This window comes from Clytia hemisphaerica, unplaced genomic scaffold (assembly GCF_902728285.1).
Source record: "Clytia hemisphaerica strain Z4C2 unplaced genomic scaffold, Clytia hemisphaerica genome assembly, whole genome shotgun sequence".
Lineage (NCBI taxonomy): Eukaryota > Metazoa > Cnidaria > Hydrozoa > Leptothecata > Clytiidae > Clytia > Clytia hemisphaerica.
The window spans coordinates 1525948-1539242 of NW_027103890.1; the positions used below are offsets into that span (position 1 = coordinate 1525948).

The following is a 13295-nucleotide window of genomic DNA, read 5'->3' on the forward strand; positions in this document are numbered from 1 at the left end:
TTAGCGTGGGCGGCTGCCAATACGCCATCGGAATATCAGATAAATTGTATAACGGCTCTGCCGCACATGACAACGCGAATTTTGCCATGATATGTGTTCACAGATGCTTGTGATTGGAAGGATTGTAAAGATAATTTTATAAGGTGACCTTAGAAGATAGACTTGTAGATTATTAGAGTTGTAGATAGGAAATTTATTCATAAGAAAAATCTGAGTATGGAAATTGGTAAAAGAAACAGAGTTGGTGGATTGTGGCAGAAGAGTTGTGTAACAGATAAGAGTGTGGAGATTGGTAAAAGGAACAGAGGTGGTGGTTTGTGGCAGAAGAGTTATGTAACAAATCAGAGTGTGGAGATTGGTAAGAGAAATAGAGGTAGTGGCTTTTTTTCCGACGAGTCGAGAAGTGTGACAATGCAAGAAAAGAGCTTTTGCCATAGATGGCTGGTTAAAGGAAAGACTAGTGACAACTACATGTATTGGCATCTAGATATAGGAAAAGACCCTGGCCACATTGGCTTAGAGAACTAGTTCATAATCCCAAAATCCAACCCCGAACCCTGGAGAAGCAAAACAAAGGAATTACTTACATTTTTCTGACATTTTCTTGCTGAAACCAGCTTGAAAAATTTTTTTTAGAACTTATTGAAGTCTTCAAAAAATAAATAAAAAACGTGTATAGCAACGATATCAAACGGTGTAAACACCCCCTTCTCACAACCCGGTAGGATTTTTTCAGCCAATGGGGTTAAAAATAACTTTAACTCGATGGGGATTTATACTCCCATATTCTTTTATGACTGGGGATTTCAATTCTTTTGTTTTCAAACCAGAAAATTCAGCGGGGATGAGAAAATAGTAAATATCTCTCAGTGAGGATTGGTTTATTTTATTATTTTCAGTGGGGACAAAAATTAGAGGATACTTCTCCATCGGGGACGATATTTTGGCCAATTTTTCCAGTGGAAAGGGTTCCATGTGGGTCTGTGAGAAGGGGTTGTGTGTAATAAGAAACCAAATACACAAACTTTGAATTTGAAAATGAAATTCTGAAACAAAAATTTAATGAGATACAGTGTTTTCGTTTAAAAATAATCTAAAAAAATAAAATAAAACTCAAAAGTTAAACAATTACATTGCCAATTATGAGATGCTGGGACTCTAAGTCATGAAAGTTTGGCTGGGATATAAATCTAAAAATATGTCTGCACATGAGGTCAGTCAAATGAATGTCTGAGAAAAAGATGTAGTGTTAAGGCTTGGGGACACGAGAAGATTTTTTCGCGTTGGTGCAATGCAACATGCTCCATCCCACATATATCTTTGGAGAATTATTTTCTGAATCTGAAAATTTTTGAAGCAGGCACTTAAACGAATTTTTTCGATTTTCATGACAGTAATTGATCTGCTATGACATTGTTTAAAAGTTTCTAGTTCTCTCGTGATAGAAGGATTCTATTGCATCGTACAAATAAACTATACCGTTCTTTGCAGTTTACTAGTTTGAAGTCGTCCAATCTCACCAAAGTTGGTTCGCCATGCTTGAATATCGATTATACAGTTTAAATCTTGATCTTTGAGTCAGCTGATATGCTAAAACTTTTATGTACCGATGTTATTACCCATGATTTATTGCGACCGAGAAATTGCTTATGAAAAATAGAATAACTACAAAAGTTAAGGCCGAGGTAAACGATTCCAACATTTCATCCAAAATAAAAATTGAAATGTTGGATAAATTTTGGAAAGGTGTTGGATCTCCTTAAAATCGTTTCGTCGCAATATCCAACATTATTTTCATCCAACATGGGTGTTCATTCATTCTTTTTTTAATTCATTCTTTTCAAACTAGAAATAGCGTTAGCAGAAGATTTATTATACCCAGTGTAACCAGTGCTGCTGTTTATGCGGACAAAAATTATAGTCTAATAAATGGACCCTTACAGTGCCGAGAAAATTCTGGCGAAAAATCGACTCTTATGGTGCAATTTTTTGAAATTGATCTATCTATTTCAAGGCAAAAAATTTTCTAAAATTCTGCAACAAAAACTATTTTATCATTTTTTACACACTGCATTTTGAGAAGCCTGAGAAACGTACCTTTAAAGGGTCACACTTCCCTCTAGGATAGATCGCTTAATTTCAGTGCCACCCTTGGTTTATTTTCCGAGAAAAAAAACATATGAACTAGTAGCTTCTCTACCATCTTTTTAAGTTTGTTACGAAATTTTTGACAAAAAAACATTTCATTCTATTTCTAATGACGTCATCATTCTCTTTCAAATGTTGGATGTGAGCTGAGTAAACGAAGGAATCCAACATGATCCAACACGAAAAAAAGGAATAAATGTTGGACAAAATGTTTGATGGCGATCAAACACCCATCCAACACTTTTTTTCTTCTTCCAACATGATTTTTCTTCCTTTCCGATTTTTGCATTCGAGTAAACGATTCCAACATTCCGTCCAACAGAGAGAAAATGGCATGTTGGATAGAATATTGGAATCGTTTACCTCGGCCTTTATGTACAGCACCTGACCCTGAGAATGTAGTAAACCCCGAGAATGTAGGTTTCTCATTTCTTAGCATTGTAGCCCTAACGATAGTTCAACTTCATAAAAATATGTTTCAGAGCCCACTGTTACATATCACTTATTATTTATGTACATAAAATTTTAACTTGAATTAATTTTTTCCAACGAAAATCTGTTGATTGGATACTACCCGAATTGAGGCATTTTTTAAATAGATCCTCTCTAAATCAAAATCTATTGGAATTAAGTTATGATGATAGGGTATTTTCTTACACCTAATGAACAAAGAAAATGGGGAAAATAGTTCGTCATTTCAATATTTATTATTCTAAGCTAGATATTTTGACGAAAATGCTTTACCTACCGGGTGCGAAAAGTTCTCTCTTTGAAACTGATTTTCTCGAAATCTAAAAATTTTAAAAGAACCGTTCCTATTTCATTGGAAAGAAGAAATATAGACTTAAATTTTGATGGGTCATTTATTAAATTCGATTCATTAGATCAAAAGTTACACTCAATTGAATAGAAAAGTTACTTTCAGAAAGTGCTGAAAAACGCGCTAAATAGAATCTCGATTGGTCGGTAGAGGTTGATATATGATTTCGGTCTGTGGTTTTCACGGTACTTAAAAATCACTTGCGGTTTTAAAGTTTTAAGATAATTCCCCTTTTGTGCCAAATAATTCGGCACCGATTGTAGTTAAAGTCTGATTAAAACGTATCAGGACACTTTAGTTTTATGACATTTTCTCAGTATCTATTTATTCTATATTCGAAAGTTATAGTGTTAAAATAGAAATAAATATTATTTCAATATTTATATTATTAGTTCTTAAACGATAATGCACGTACATGAACTACAAAAATCTACTTTCATATACTGTTTATATATTGCTACAAAATCTAAAAATGATGTTTATTATAATTTAGAAATGATAAGTTTTCACAACGTAATATGATCATTTCCCTTAGGTAACCATTTGTAATCAAATTTCAGAGACTCGATCAAAGACGGCTCAAGGTTTTTGGATTCCCATAGCCGCTGTACCGACACAGCAATGTTTGTGTCTGCATGCACCAGTAGTCCGGATACATCTGTAAGTATCCCAACCACGTCGACAACAAACTCCGTCTTTACCACAAAAACCTGTCGAGCATTCCCCATCTTTCTTGTTACATTTCCACCAGCAGTTTTTACCTGTATGAGAAAACAGAGTAAAACATATAACGTTAAATGAACGTTGATTGGTTGGTTGGAATGGGAAAATGAACTCGAATTTCTGGTTCTAAATATTCTTTAAGTTATTAGAGCTTTTTTAGAACCACTTTTTCAGGAATACATTTGACACTCTCTAATTTCGATGTTCTACTATTCAATAATTTAAAGTCACTGCCGACAAGAAACTCTTAAAAACGATACTCTACTATTCATTAGGCTCCCTTACTTTATGAAAATAAAATGCCCCTTGAAATTCAAGTTTGGGAATGCCAACTGTATTATGCTAAATCTACACCGACAGTTTCAAAGATAAAAAGCCAAAATCTTTTACAGGGTGTCCCGAAAAAATCAAGGCGTACCACTTCTATAGAAAGAAAGTTCTTGTGTGTGTTTCACTGAATTTGCTATTTTTATCAAAGTTTTTCTCTATGTCATATGGGGGGGGGTTTGTAGGGGTTCGAAATACTGTTTTCCCGTCAAAAATTTTGCTGAATCCCGTAATCCCGAAAATTGGAAAAATAACAACACCGTCACACCGGCTTGTACAGGGCAAAAATGTACCTAAATACCGTCACCGTCTGATTTTAAAATACCGTTTTCCCGTCTCTTTTTTCGTCAAATCCCGTAATACCGTACTAAAAAAGGGCCAATCCCGTCACACCGAAAAAGTACAACCCCCCCCCTCATATTAATTGTCATGAGACATCTTTTATGAATGGCGTTTACAAAAAACAATTCTCAATAACTTTAACGTCATGAAAATTGTAAAGAAAGTTAATTCTTTTTTATCATAACGACTGTTGTAAAAACAATTATTGTGGTGGTATACATTTTCTTACATTTTGTTAAACACACGCAACAACCTTCTACTCAGAATCATATTCGAACACGTAACTTTTTTTTCGGGACACCCTGTAAATACACTATGAACCAACCGCTATTTTGGACATCTCGTCTTTTAGTTGTACAACAATGCTTCCCATTACACGGCGTTGCCATTCCTGCGCACCCAGCATCATTCCATCCTCTTCGACAACAACGCCCGTTCACGCCACAAAATCCAGGACAGTAACCACCCTTTCTACCACACTTCGACCAGCAATTTGAGCCTTAAATATAATTTTGTTATGAAAATACAGAACTGTAGTATAAAGATGCAGAATTTTGGCACCTCATTTCTCATGCAAGTTAACGGAACCCTCTTTTGGATAGCATATTGTTTTTGTTGCGGGTAGCTTCAACGTTTTATAAAATTACTTTGTTCCAACCAAATTCGACGTCTTGTATCCACTGGCTATCTATTATATTCCCTGAGCTTAAATGAAGGGAATGTCTAAATTTCTGCAAAATTCTTAAAACTCCTAATAGTTTTAAGGTCAATGAAAAATTAATCTTACCTAGGTTCTTAACAAGAGCTGGCTCAGTACAACAGTGCCTATTAACGCAGGGGAATGCAGCGTCTTGCCATCGACCCCATCCTTTTCGACTGCAAAGACCTTTTTTACCACAGAAATAGGTAGGTTTTTTCCAACAATTTTGTCCTTGGTTTCTTAAATCTAAAAAGAAAGAAAGGTGGTATATTATTTTTATTTTGAAAACAGTCTGGGTTCTTGGTAAGGCACAAAGACAGGGGTATAAAGTTAAAAAAACATCAAAAGACAAAGAAAAATATACAACGTTTGGAATTTTCCATCCTTTATCGTCAACATGAGAAATATGAGCAATCTGATTGGCTAAAAACGCATCCTCATTATCATCACCTAGGAAACAAAGAATAAACTATCAATCCACAGTTTGCGATCAGCCATTGCAGTACTCAGTTCCTCAATCTCTATTCCTGTTTTTCGTTTCCAAATATCAAGAAGTGTGTGCTTTTTCGAGCGCTTAGGGCCAGCAGGACACCGAAGTAGGATTTCAGATACGATTTCATTTTGTGCACGGAAACATTGACCTGTGAAAGAGAGCATGCTGCTTGTCAAGACAGAAGGAATTTTTGGGAGTCCATGATAGATCTCGTGAAGGGTTGGGTGGTTGCGCCAATCAAGATTCTGTATTCTTTTCAAAAGGTTTGTATAACAGCCATCAGGCTCTTCAGCATGGTTTTTGTCATAGTCCAAGTCTCTGAGCCATAAAGAAGAATGGGCTCGACAAGACTTCTAAAAGCTTGAAGTTTGAGAACGTTAAACAAATTAGAGTGCCATATCTTGTTTAACTTATTACAAGCTTTCCAAGCTAGACTAGATCAAAGATAGATTGATCTTAACTTTTCGAAAACCACCTAAAAACAACAAAAAAGTGCCCTTCGACCAAAGCAAAGTATTAAGTTGTATTTTTTGACTAAACAAATATTCTTTGATTTCTTTCCCATTTATGACGTTCTAAGATTAAAGAACCTCTGATATAAAAATGAAGATCACAGCATTAATCTATAAGAAGTTGATTTTATTCTTCTTCTTTTTTCATCTTCTTTTTTCCATTTTTAAAGATTTTTCTTTTTTGCAAATATTCCACTCTGGATTATCTTTCAAACGAGCACAAAACTGTTTTCTAATTCGAATTCTATCAAAAGTTACAGCCTTTTTTGTCTCCACTGCAAACTATATTGAGACAGACTTTACTTTTAATCAGATTTTGGTGACTTTTCTCAATGTCGTCGTCTGCTTGAGATATAAAAACGCATACATAAATGCTGTATTTTATATTGTACCGTACACATACAAGACCGCGTTCAAAAAGGGGTCTTGTAAACGAGAGATCATATTTGAATTCATTTTTGTATCTTATCTCGAAAGTTATTCTCAGGAATGTTTTCTTTTTTCCTCTCAATACTCACAAAACTTATTTATATTTTAATATCTTAATTCGAGCATTCGAATCGCATTTTCGAAGATTTTAATGTTTTGATGTTGATTTGTGAAAAACCAAAACAAAGAAGAAAGAGAACACAAATAAAATGAAGAGAGAAAAGTTTGTTAATATTTTTCAAGCTGACGATAAACCAGTTATCACACTTTTACTCGGTCGTACAATACAGGATAACTACTACTTATTTCATTGATATTTACTAGCAAGTAGCTGTCGCTATGAATGCCCCGCGAACGCATTCATAATCGAGAATGAACGTTTGAAGGCCGCATTCCACCAGATCGTTTTATTGGAGCGCCATCCAATAAGCGCACAGCTGGAAATTTCTATTCGCTGTACCGAAAGCCCGGGGGGGCACTGGGTTTGCGGACTGACGGTATGTGCGGGCCAAAAATTGGCTTTTAAAATTGCACCCTTACAGTGCAGCAAAAATCAGTGAAAATCATACCCTTAGAGTGCATTTTCCCCCAATTTTCGATCCCTTTCGTGCAAAAAATGGTCAAAATTCTAGCATTTTTGGTCAAAATATCTAGATTTTTCAAGAATTTTCTGAAATTTCTACCCTTACAGTGCATCTCTAGTTTTTCCGACCCTTACAGTGCATTTTAAACATATTGGAAAAGGTACCCTTAGGACCCGCACATACCCGTCGGTCCTTTTGCCCAGCTGCCCCCCCCCCCGGGACCGAAAGATATATGGCTGTTTATCAAAAGTTATTGATTTGATTCTTATAAAGTAGGTGCTTATAAGACAAATAAAAATGCTCCCATTGTGCACTGTCCCTTGTTTACTTTATAAGAACTATACCAAAAGGTATAAAGCTGTTGATCAAGAGTTATTGATCTGAAACTTATAAACTAGATGCTTATAAGAACAATAAACATGCTCATATTGTGCACTGTCCCTTGTTTACTTTGTAAGAGCTAATTACCGAAAAATGTATGGCTTTTTATCAAGAGTTATTAATTTGATTCTTTTAAAGTAGGTGCTTATAAGAAAAATCATAGGAAAAATGAATATGCCCAAATTATGCGCCGTTTACTTTGTAAGAACTAATTACCGAAGGGTATATCACCGTCTATAAAGAGTTATTGATTTGATGCTTATAAAGTAGATGCTTATAAGAAAAATAAAAATGCTCATGTTATGCGCCATCCATTGTTTACTTTGTAAGAACTAAAACGTGGGAATTAATAAAATTCACAACAAAATAGATAAAACGAGAGGTGCGCGCGAGCATCCTTTAACCGCCGCGGCCCGCTCAGAATCGAAAGAAACAACATCATGAACATGAACATGAATATTCTTCTGGCGAACAAGCCCACTGCGAGAACCAACAAAAGCCCCGCGGGGCAATTAGACAATTTTGGCCAATGTTTAGGTTTGATGCGAAGTATTTTAAATACAATATAGGCAATATACACCCCTGTGTCACAGACTTGGTGGGACCCCCAACTCACTGGAAGATTTGGCCGAAATTTCGTCCCCCGTGGGAAAAATACCCCAAAAATTTCAACCCCACTGAGAAATGGATTTTGTTTTCATCCCCATTTGAAATTCGATGAGAAAAAATTGCACTACGAAAAACCATCTCCACTGGATATTTTCACCTTAGAGCAATAGAATTACTATCCTCATTGAATTCATTTGGATTTCGATAGAACTTCTCATCCCCAATACGGGAAGAAGTTTCATTGGAGCTGTGAGACAGGGTCATATATATACATCTCCTACAATAAAATACACTCAATCAAAAGTGATTTACACCGTGATTAAAAAAGAATACCTGGAATACACGCTCCATTGTTGCAGGAATCGAATTTGATTTTCGGTCCTACGCATGATTTTCCACCAAAAGCAGGCTTTGGATTATTACAATTTCTTGTGAATCGTCGGCGCCCTGGACCACATTTTTTATTACATCCTCCGACAGCAGACCATGTACTCCATTTTCCATCAACTAAAATTGATTTTAAAGGATTCTTAAGAATAGTTTAATTTGATAGAGACAATATAGTCGCCAAACACTGAACTTAAGGGAACGGTTGGGACAATTTTGACTTTATTGTTTATCAAAACGTGGTTACACGTAACCGGGGTGAAATTCACCCCGGGGTGAAATGGAAAAATAATTCACCCCGGGGTGAAAATCATTTTGGGATACACGTCGGCGAAAGGCGGGGTGAAAACCCTATTTTTCAGTCCGGGGTGAAAATTTTAACTTATTTTCACCCCGGCGTGAAAACGTAAAGTCTGTTTACGATAAGTGTGCACTTTTTTTTCTTTTACCTATAACTTTTGAAGGAATTCTCCAATCTTTATAAATTTGGTATCATTAGAGAGATATTTGTGAGTGAAGCAATTTAAAATAAAAAAATCTTTAAAAAAATTCTAAAAATGAAGATGAAAATAAAGAAGAAAAAAATGAAGATCTTGTAGAAAAGTGCTATAACTTTCATATTCACTGGAGAGATTTTTTGATCTTAGGAGGTCATCACTGTGAAGAAATTTTACTAAAATATTTATTCAATATAAAGTTATGATGCAAAGTTAATAAGTGATTGACCTCAAAAAACAGCAGAAAACAGCAGAAAACAACGTTTTTAGACGTCAATCAGCTTATAACTTTGTTTGATATCTTTTGACAAATAATTATTTTTGAGAATTTTTTTCACAGTGATGACGTTCGATGATCAAGGATTCACTTCAGTGAAAATGATAGTTATAGCACTTTTCTACAAGATCTTTTTATCTTCTTCCATTTAAATCTTCATTTTTAGAATTTTTTTAAAGATTTCAGGATCGGGGTGAAATCAACCCTGGGGTGAGTTCAACCCGCGTAAAAACGATTTCACCCCGCCTAAATACGGGTATACAGAAACAGTGTTTTCTTTATAGACCGGAGTGAATTCCACCCCGGGGTGAATTTTTTTTTTATTTCACCCCGGGGTGAATTTCACCCCGGCTACGTGTAACCACCGCCTTAATTTCAATAAATGTAAAATTGTAGGGAATGTTCTGTATACTACTGAGTATCCCTTGCCATGGCATAGTGGCAAAATGTTTCACCTGGTATAACTGAGTGAAAACTAAACAGAGCGATATATGGTTCAAATCTCTTATTACTAATTGTGTCTTTTCAGTAATATAAAGCCTTTGATTTGTTATAATGTTATGGCGAATTAAATTCTACAAGAACTTTTCGGGAGTTTAATCAGAGAGAGAGCTTGTTTTCGCTTTGAAATAGTAAAATCTTATAGGTTTAAAAGTAAATCGAGATTGAATATTTTTCAGATCGTTTGTTTTCACCCATTCGTTTAGAGCTTTAGCGTGGTGAACAGAAAACAATTCGCGACCTGATCTCAGGCTAAATGCAACTTGATACATACCTACTTTTGCATAAATGTAAACGGAACAAATGGTACCAATACAATTTTGACCCTTTTCACAATTTTGAAAGACTGAGTTGAAACATTTCTCGTATGAACTTTGACCAGGATAATGACTCCCGTGATCCGCAGCCTTAATTTCAGAACATTCCTCGTAGTTCGATAGAACTAGTGCTCCTTCTTTTGCTTTTCCTGCACATTCACAAGCCAAACTGCAATTAGAAATAATCGCTGGACTTTAAAAGACATACATAAATGCAAAAGAGAAGAAAATTTAAGGACAAGCTTAGCCTGGCCTATGATTGGAGCTAAAGGGCAGAATTTTGAAAATTGGCTGTAAAGAATTCCTTAACTCGCCGGAAGGTTTCATTTCACCCTGATCTTTTAAGCTATGACTATTTGAAGAAAAAGGAAATACTTCTTTATTGATCCATCACCATAAACTGGCTTTCTCATTATGAACTTGGTAGGGGCATTATCATTCTTTGTGAAACATCCAATACGGCTTAGTTTGGAACCATTACCACAGTCTGAAAAATATTTGAGATCATTTCAACTTTAAAGGAGAGAAAACTAATTCAAAAAGAGTCACTATTTGGTAAATTTCTAGTCAATTTTTTTTTTCAAACCAACTTTAATATCTTTCATATTGAAAAAATTCCTTTAAGGAGATATGAGTTGAAATTACTTATTTAGAGCTAATTTTAACAAATTTCTAAGTACCAGCAGCTGCACAGGCCAAGTTAAGATCCCCTACAAATGACTTTATTCACATGAATTATTCAAAAATTTCATAACATGAAAAATTATTTCAACCATATAAAGTTCTGAAATCAAATTTGACATTTCCTTCAAATTAACCCTGTAAATGCCAATGTCGTATATATCAGACATGGGCTATGTTGGAGGGCGAAGCCCTCCTGTAATTCCCAGTTTAAGTTAGAAATCGTCATTTTTGGTCCAACTCGTAGGAATTGGATTGGGCTTCATGGTCAAGCAAAAAGAAAAATCTAAAGGAGTCTTTCTAGCGAAATTTTAAGCCAAAAATGCAAAGAAAAATGCAAAAATTTGACAAAAATCCACTCTTTTAAGATTTTGACCGTTTTTTCACCATTTTTGGTCAACGAGTGATCCAAGAACCTCAAAATTTGGCCCTGTTTTACTTGATTCTTTCCTACAGCGAACTAATTTGTAGTTTTACCATTGGGCATCTTTAAATCATTTAGACAGGTCCGCGCAGCGGCCTTAAAGAAAGAGAAGACTCTAAACTATCCAACGAGCTATGAACAAGCTTCTAACTCCTTCTAGATCTCGAGATATAAGCCTTTAAAGTTTGAACTAGCGATTTTCTTTAAAAAACTTAGAAGAAAATGACCGTGGCACTTAAAGGGTTAACAATCTTCCATATCATTTGGTTCCTTGATTTTTCTCCTTGCCCCGTGAGTTGAAAACATTTAAACTGATTCCTTTGAAGGCGTTTTTATTATAAACAGCCTACCTAGAATGTCTGCAAAACATCCTGATGCCAAATAAATAGCGATGAATAATTGCAACATCATGATGTACTCGACTTCTAAACAATAGAAAATATAGAATTCAGCCTCACTTTTTAATCTTCCGTTTGGGTTTATCTTACACGTTTTTTATGAATAAACTTTATAAGAACATAAGGCTTTGCGGACTGTAAAATACCCAATTTCTTAGGAAAATGGACAAGATACTTACAAAATGGTGAAAATAAGAACATGTTAAAAAAGCTTGTACTTTTATTATCTCAAATCCTATAGAAGTGTAGATATTATGAATGGAGCTCTCGTTCATTTCATCTCATTTTATCATAGAGCATCTCATTCAGAACTTCAGAAATTTTCAAACCAAAAATATCTCAAAAAGTTTGACTCGCCTTACCTTTTTGCTTGTCAATCTTGCAATGATGAGAAATGTGCATTTTGCTAAATGCTATAACGAGAAATCGTTCTATCGAACAAAGAGCCACAAGCTCTCAACGTTACAAGAACATGGCAACCAGGGTGAAAGCATGCTCTATATTTAAATTATGAAGCATGGTAATGCGAGAGCTTGACGAATTTTTAGTTCGCCTTGACAATCCACATTTTTTTATTAAACATTGCACATGCTGTTGTATTTATAAGAACAATTTTATAACAACACCAGCCTCAGTTTTAGCCCCTCGGAACATAGCTCTATTGTTTGGAACAATATAAATTTAAGAACAATCTTATCCTCAGCCAACATTTAATAGTTTTTATAAAAGAAAACGTGGAAACTGATTATACATCTGTGTGTCAGTGATCCAGGTGATTTTGAACCTCGTTGCCCTAATAAATTGTAAAATATAAAGAGTTTATAGTATTTTACAGACTGTCGAGTTTTCGTTAGGGTGAGCAAACATTTTCCATGATCTTTGATGAAGGTCATACCAATCAGATCACAAATGAGAAAAATAAAAAAATTCAATGAAAAACTTTCTTAGCTAGGCCAGATGAATTTGATAAAAAAATTGAAAACTAGAAATTTAATTTTATTCATTAATTGACATTTCGGTGTCTTCTTTGCACCTAGCCTGGAGATCCATGCTATGATTTCTTATTCTTTATATTGATGGCGAAATATATATAATGGTATGGGTTGAGAGTTTGAATTTCCCAGATCCTAATAACAGCCGAAAACATAGCCAATCAAATTTTGTTATTATTTTACTGGTCACACTTTCTTAGAGAAAACGCAAGTTCCGAAATTTGGTTTTTATTTTAGTAAGTGAGGACAGCGCTAAATTCGAATTTCCCTCCCAATGTAAATTTTTTGAGGCAGAAATCTGACCTTGACGGGTCATACCCGTCCTGTATACATCAGATTATAAAAATACAGGACGGGTCTCCTGTCTACTTTGCACCATGATCACAAGTTAGTAAAAAAAGATTCAAATCGAATTTCAATTTACAACAGTTAAAAATTCAACATCCCCCCTTGAGCTCTTTTAAGATGTATGCGTTCCTTTGTGAAATTTAACAATTTGTAATTACCTGGTAGTAATTTTTTTATTTTGTGATTTTTTTTTTAATGCTGGTGTCTTTTAACTTTCAAATCATTCTTCTTTTTCTTTCAGCAAATATACGGTTACTCGAATGTGGGATTCTGCACCGGGTTCTAGACTCACTCGCTAAGATAAAATTCAATGATTCCAGTCCGCAAGTGCTAGGTAGGCGTAACCATGTTGTTTTTTAATGCCGGATATTTCAGCATGCTGTCGGACTTTTTTGGTGTTTTTGG

The 13295-nt window shown here is 34.9% G+C and overlaps 1 protein-coding gene across 1 annotated transcript; it reads right to left on the reverse strand.

Annotated features, from left to right (window-relative positions):
* Positions 1-3318: 3318 nt before the first annotated feature.
* On the reverse strand, positions 3319-11957 carry LOC136808631 (A disintegrin and metalloproteinase with thrombospondin motifs 9-like). Its single transcript, XM_067065173.1, has 8 exons — positions 11913-11957; positions 11503-11577; positions 10423-10534; positions 10005-10216; positions 8402-8575; positions 5148-5306; positions 4686-4859; positions 3319-3729 (listed from the first exon to the last, which is right to left on the reverse strand). Exons 1-8 carry the CDS (start codon positions 11950-11952, stop codon positions 3548-3550), a joined length of 1128 nt encoding a protein of 375 aa, XP_066921274.1. The 5' UTR covers positions 11953-11957; the 3' UTR covers positions 3319-3547.
* Between the last annotated feature and the right edge of the window lie 1338 nt (positions 11958-13295).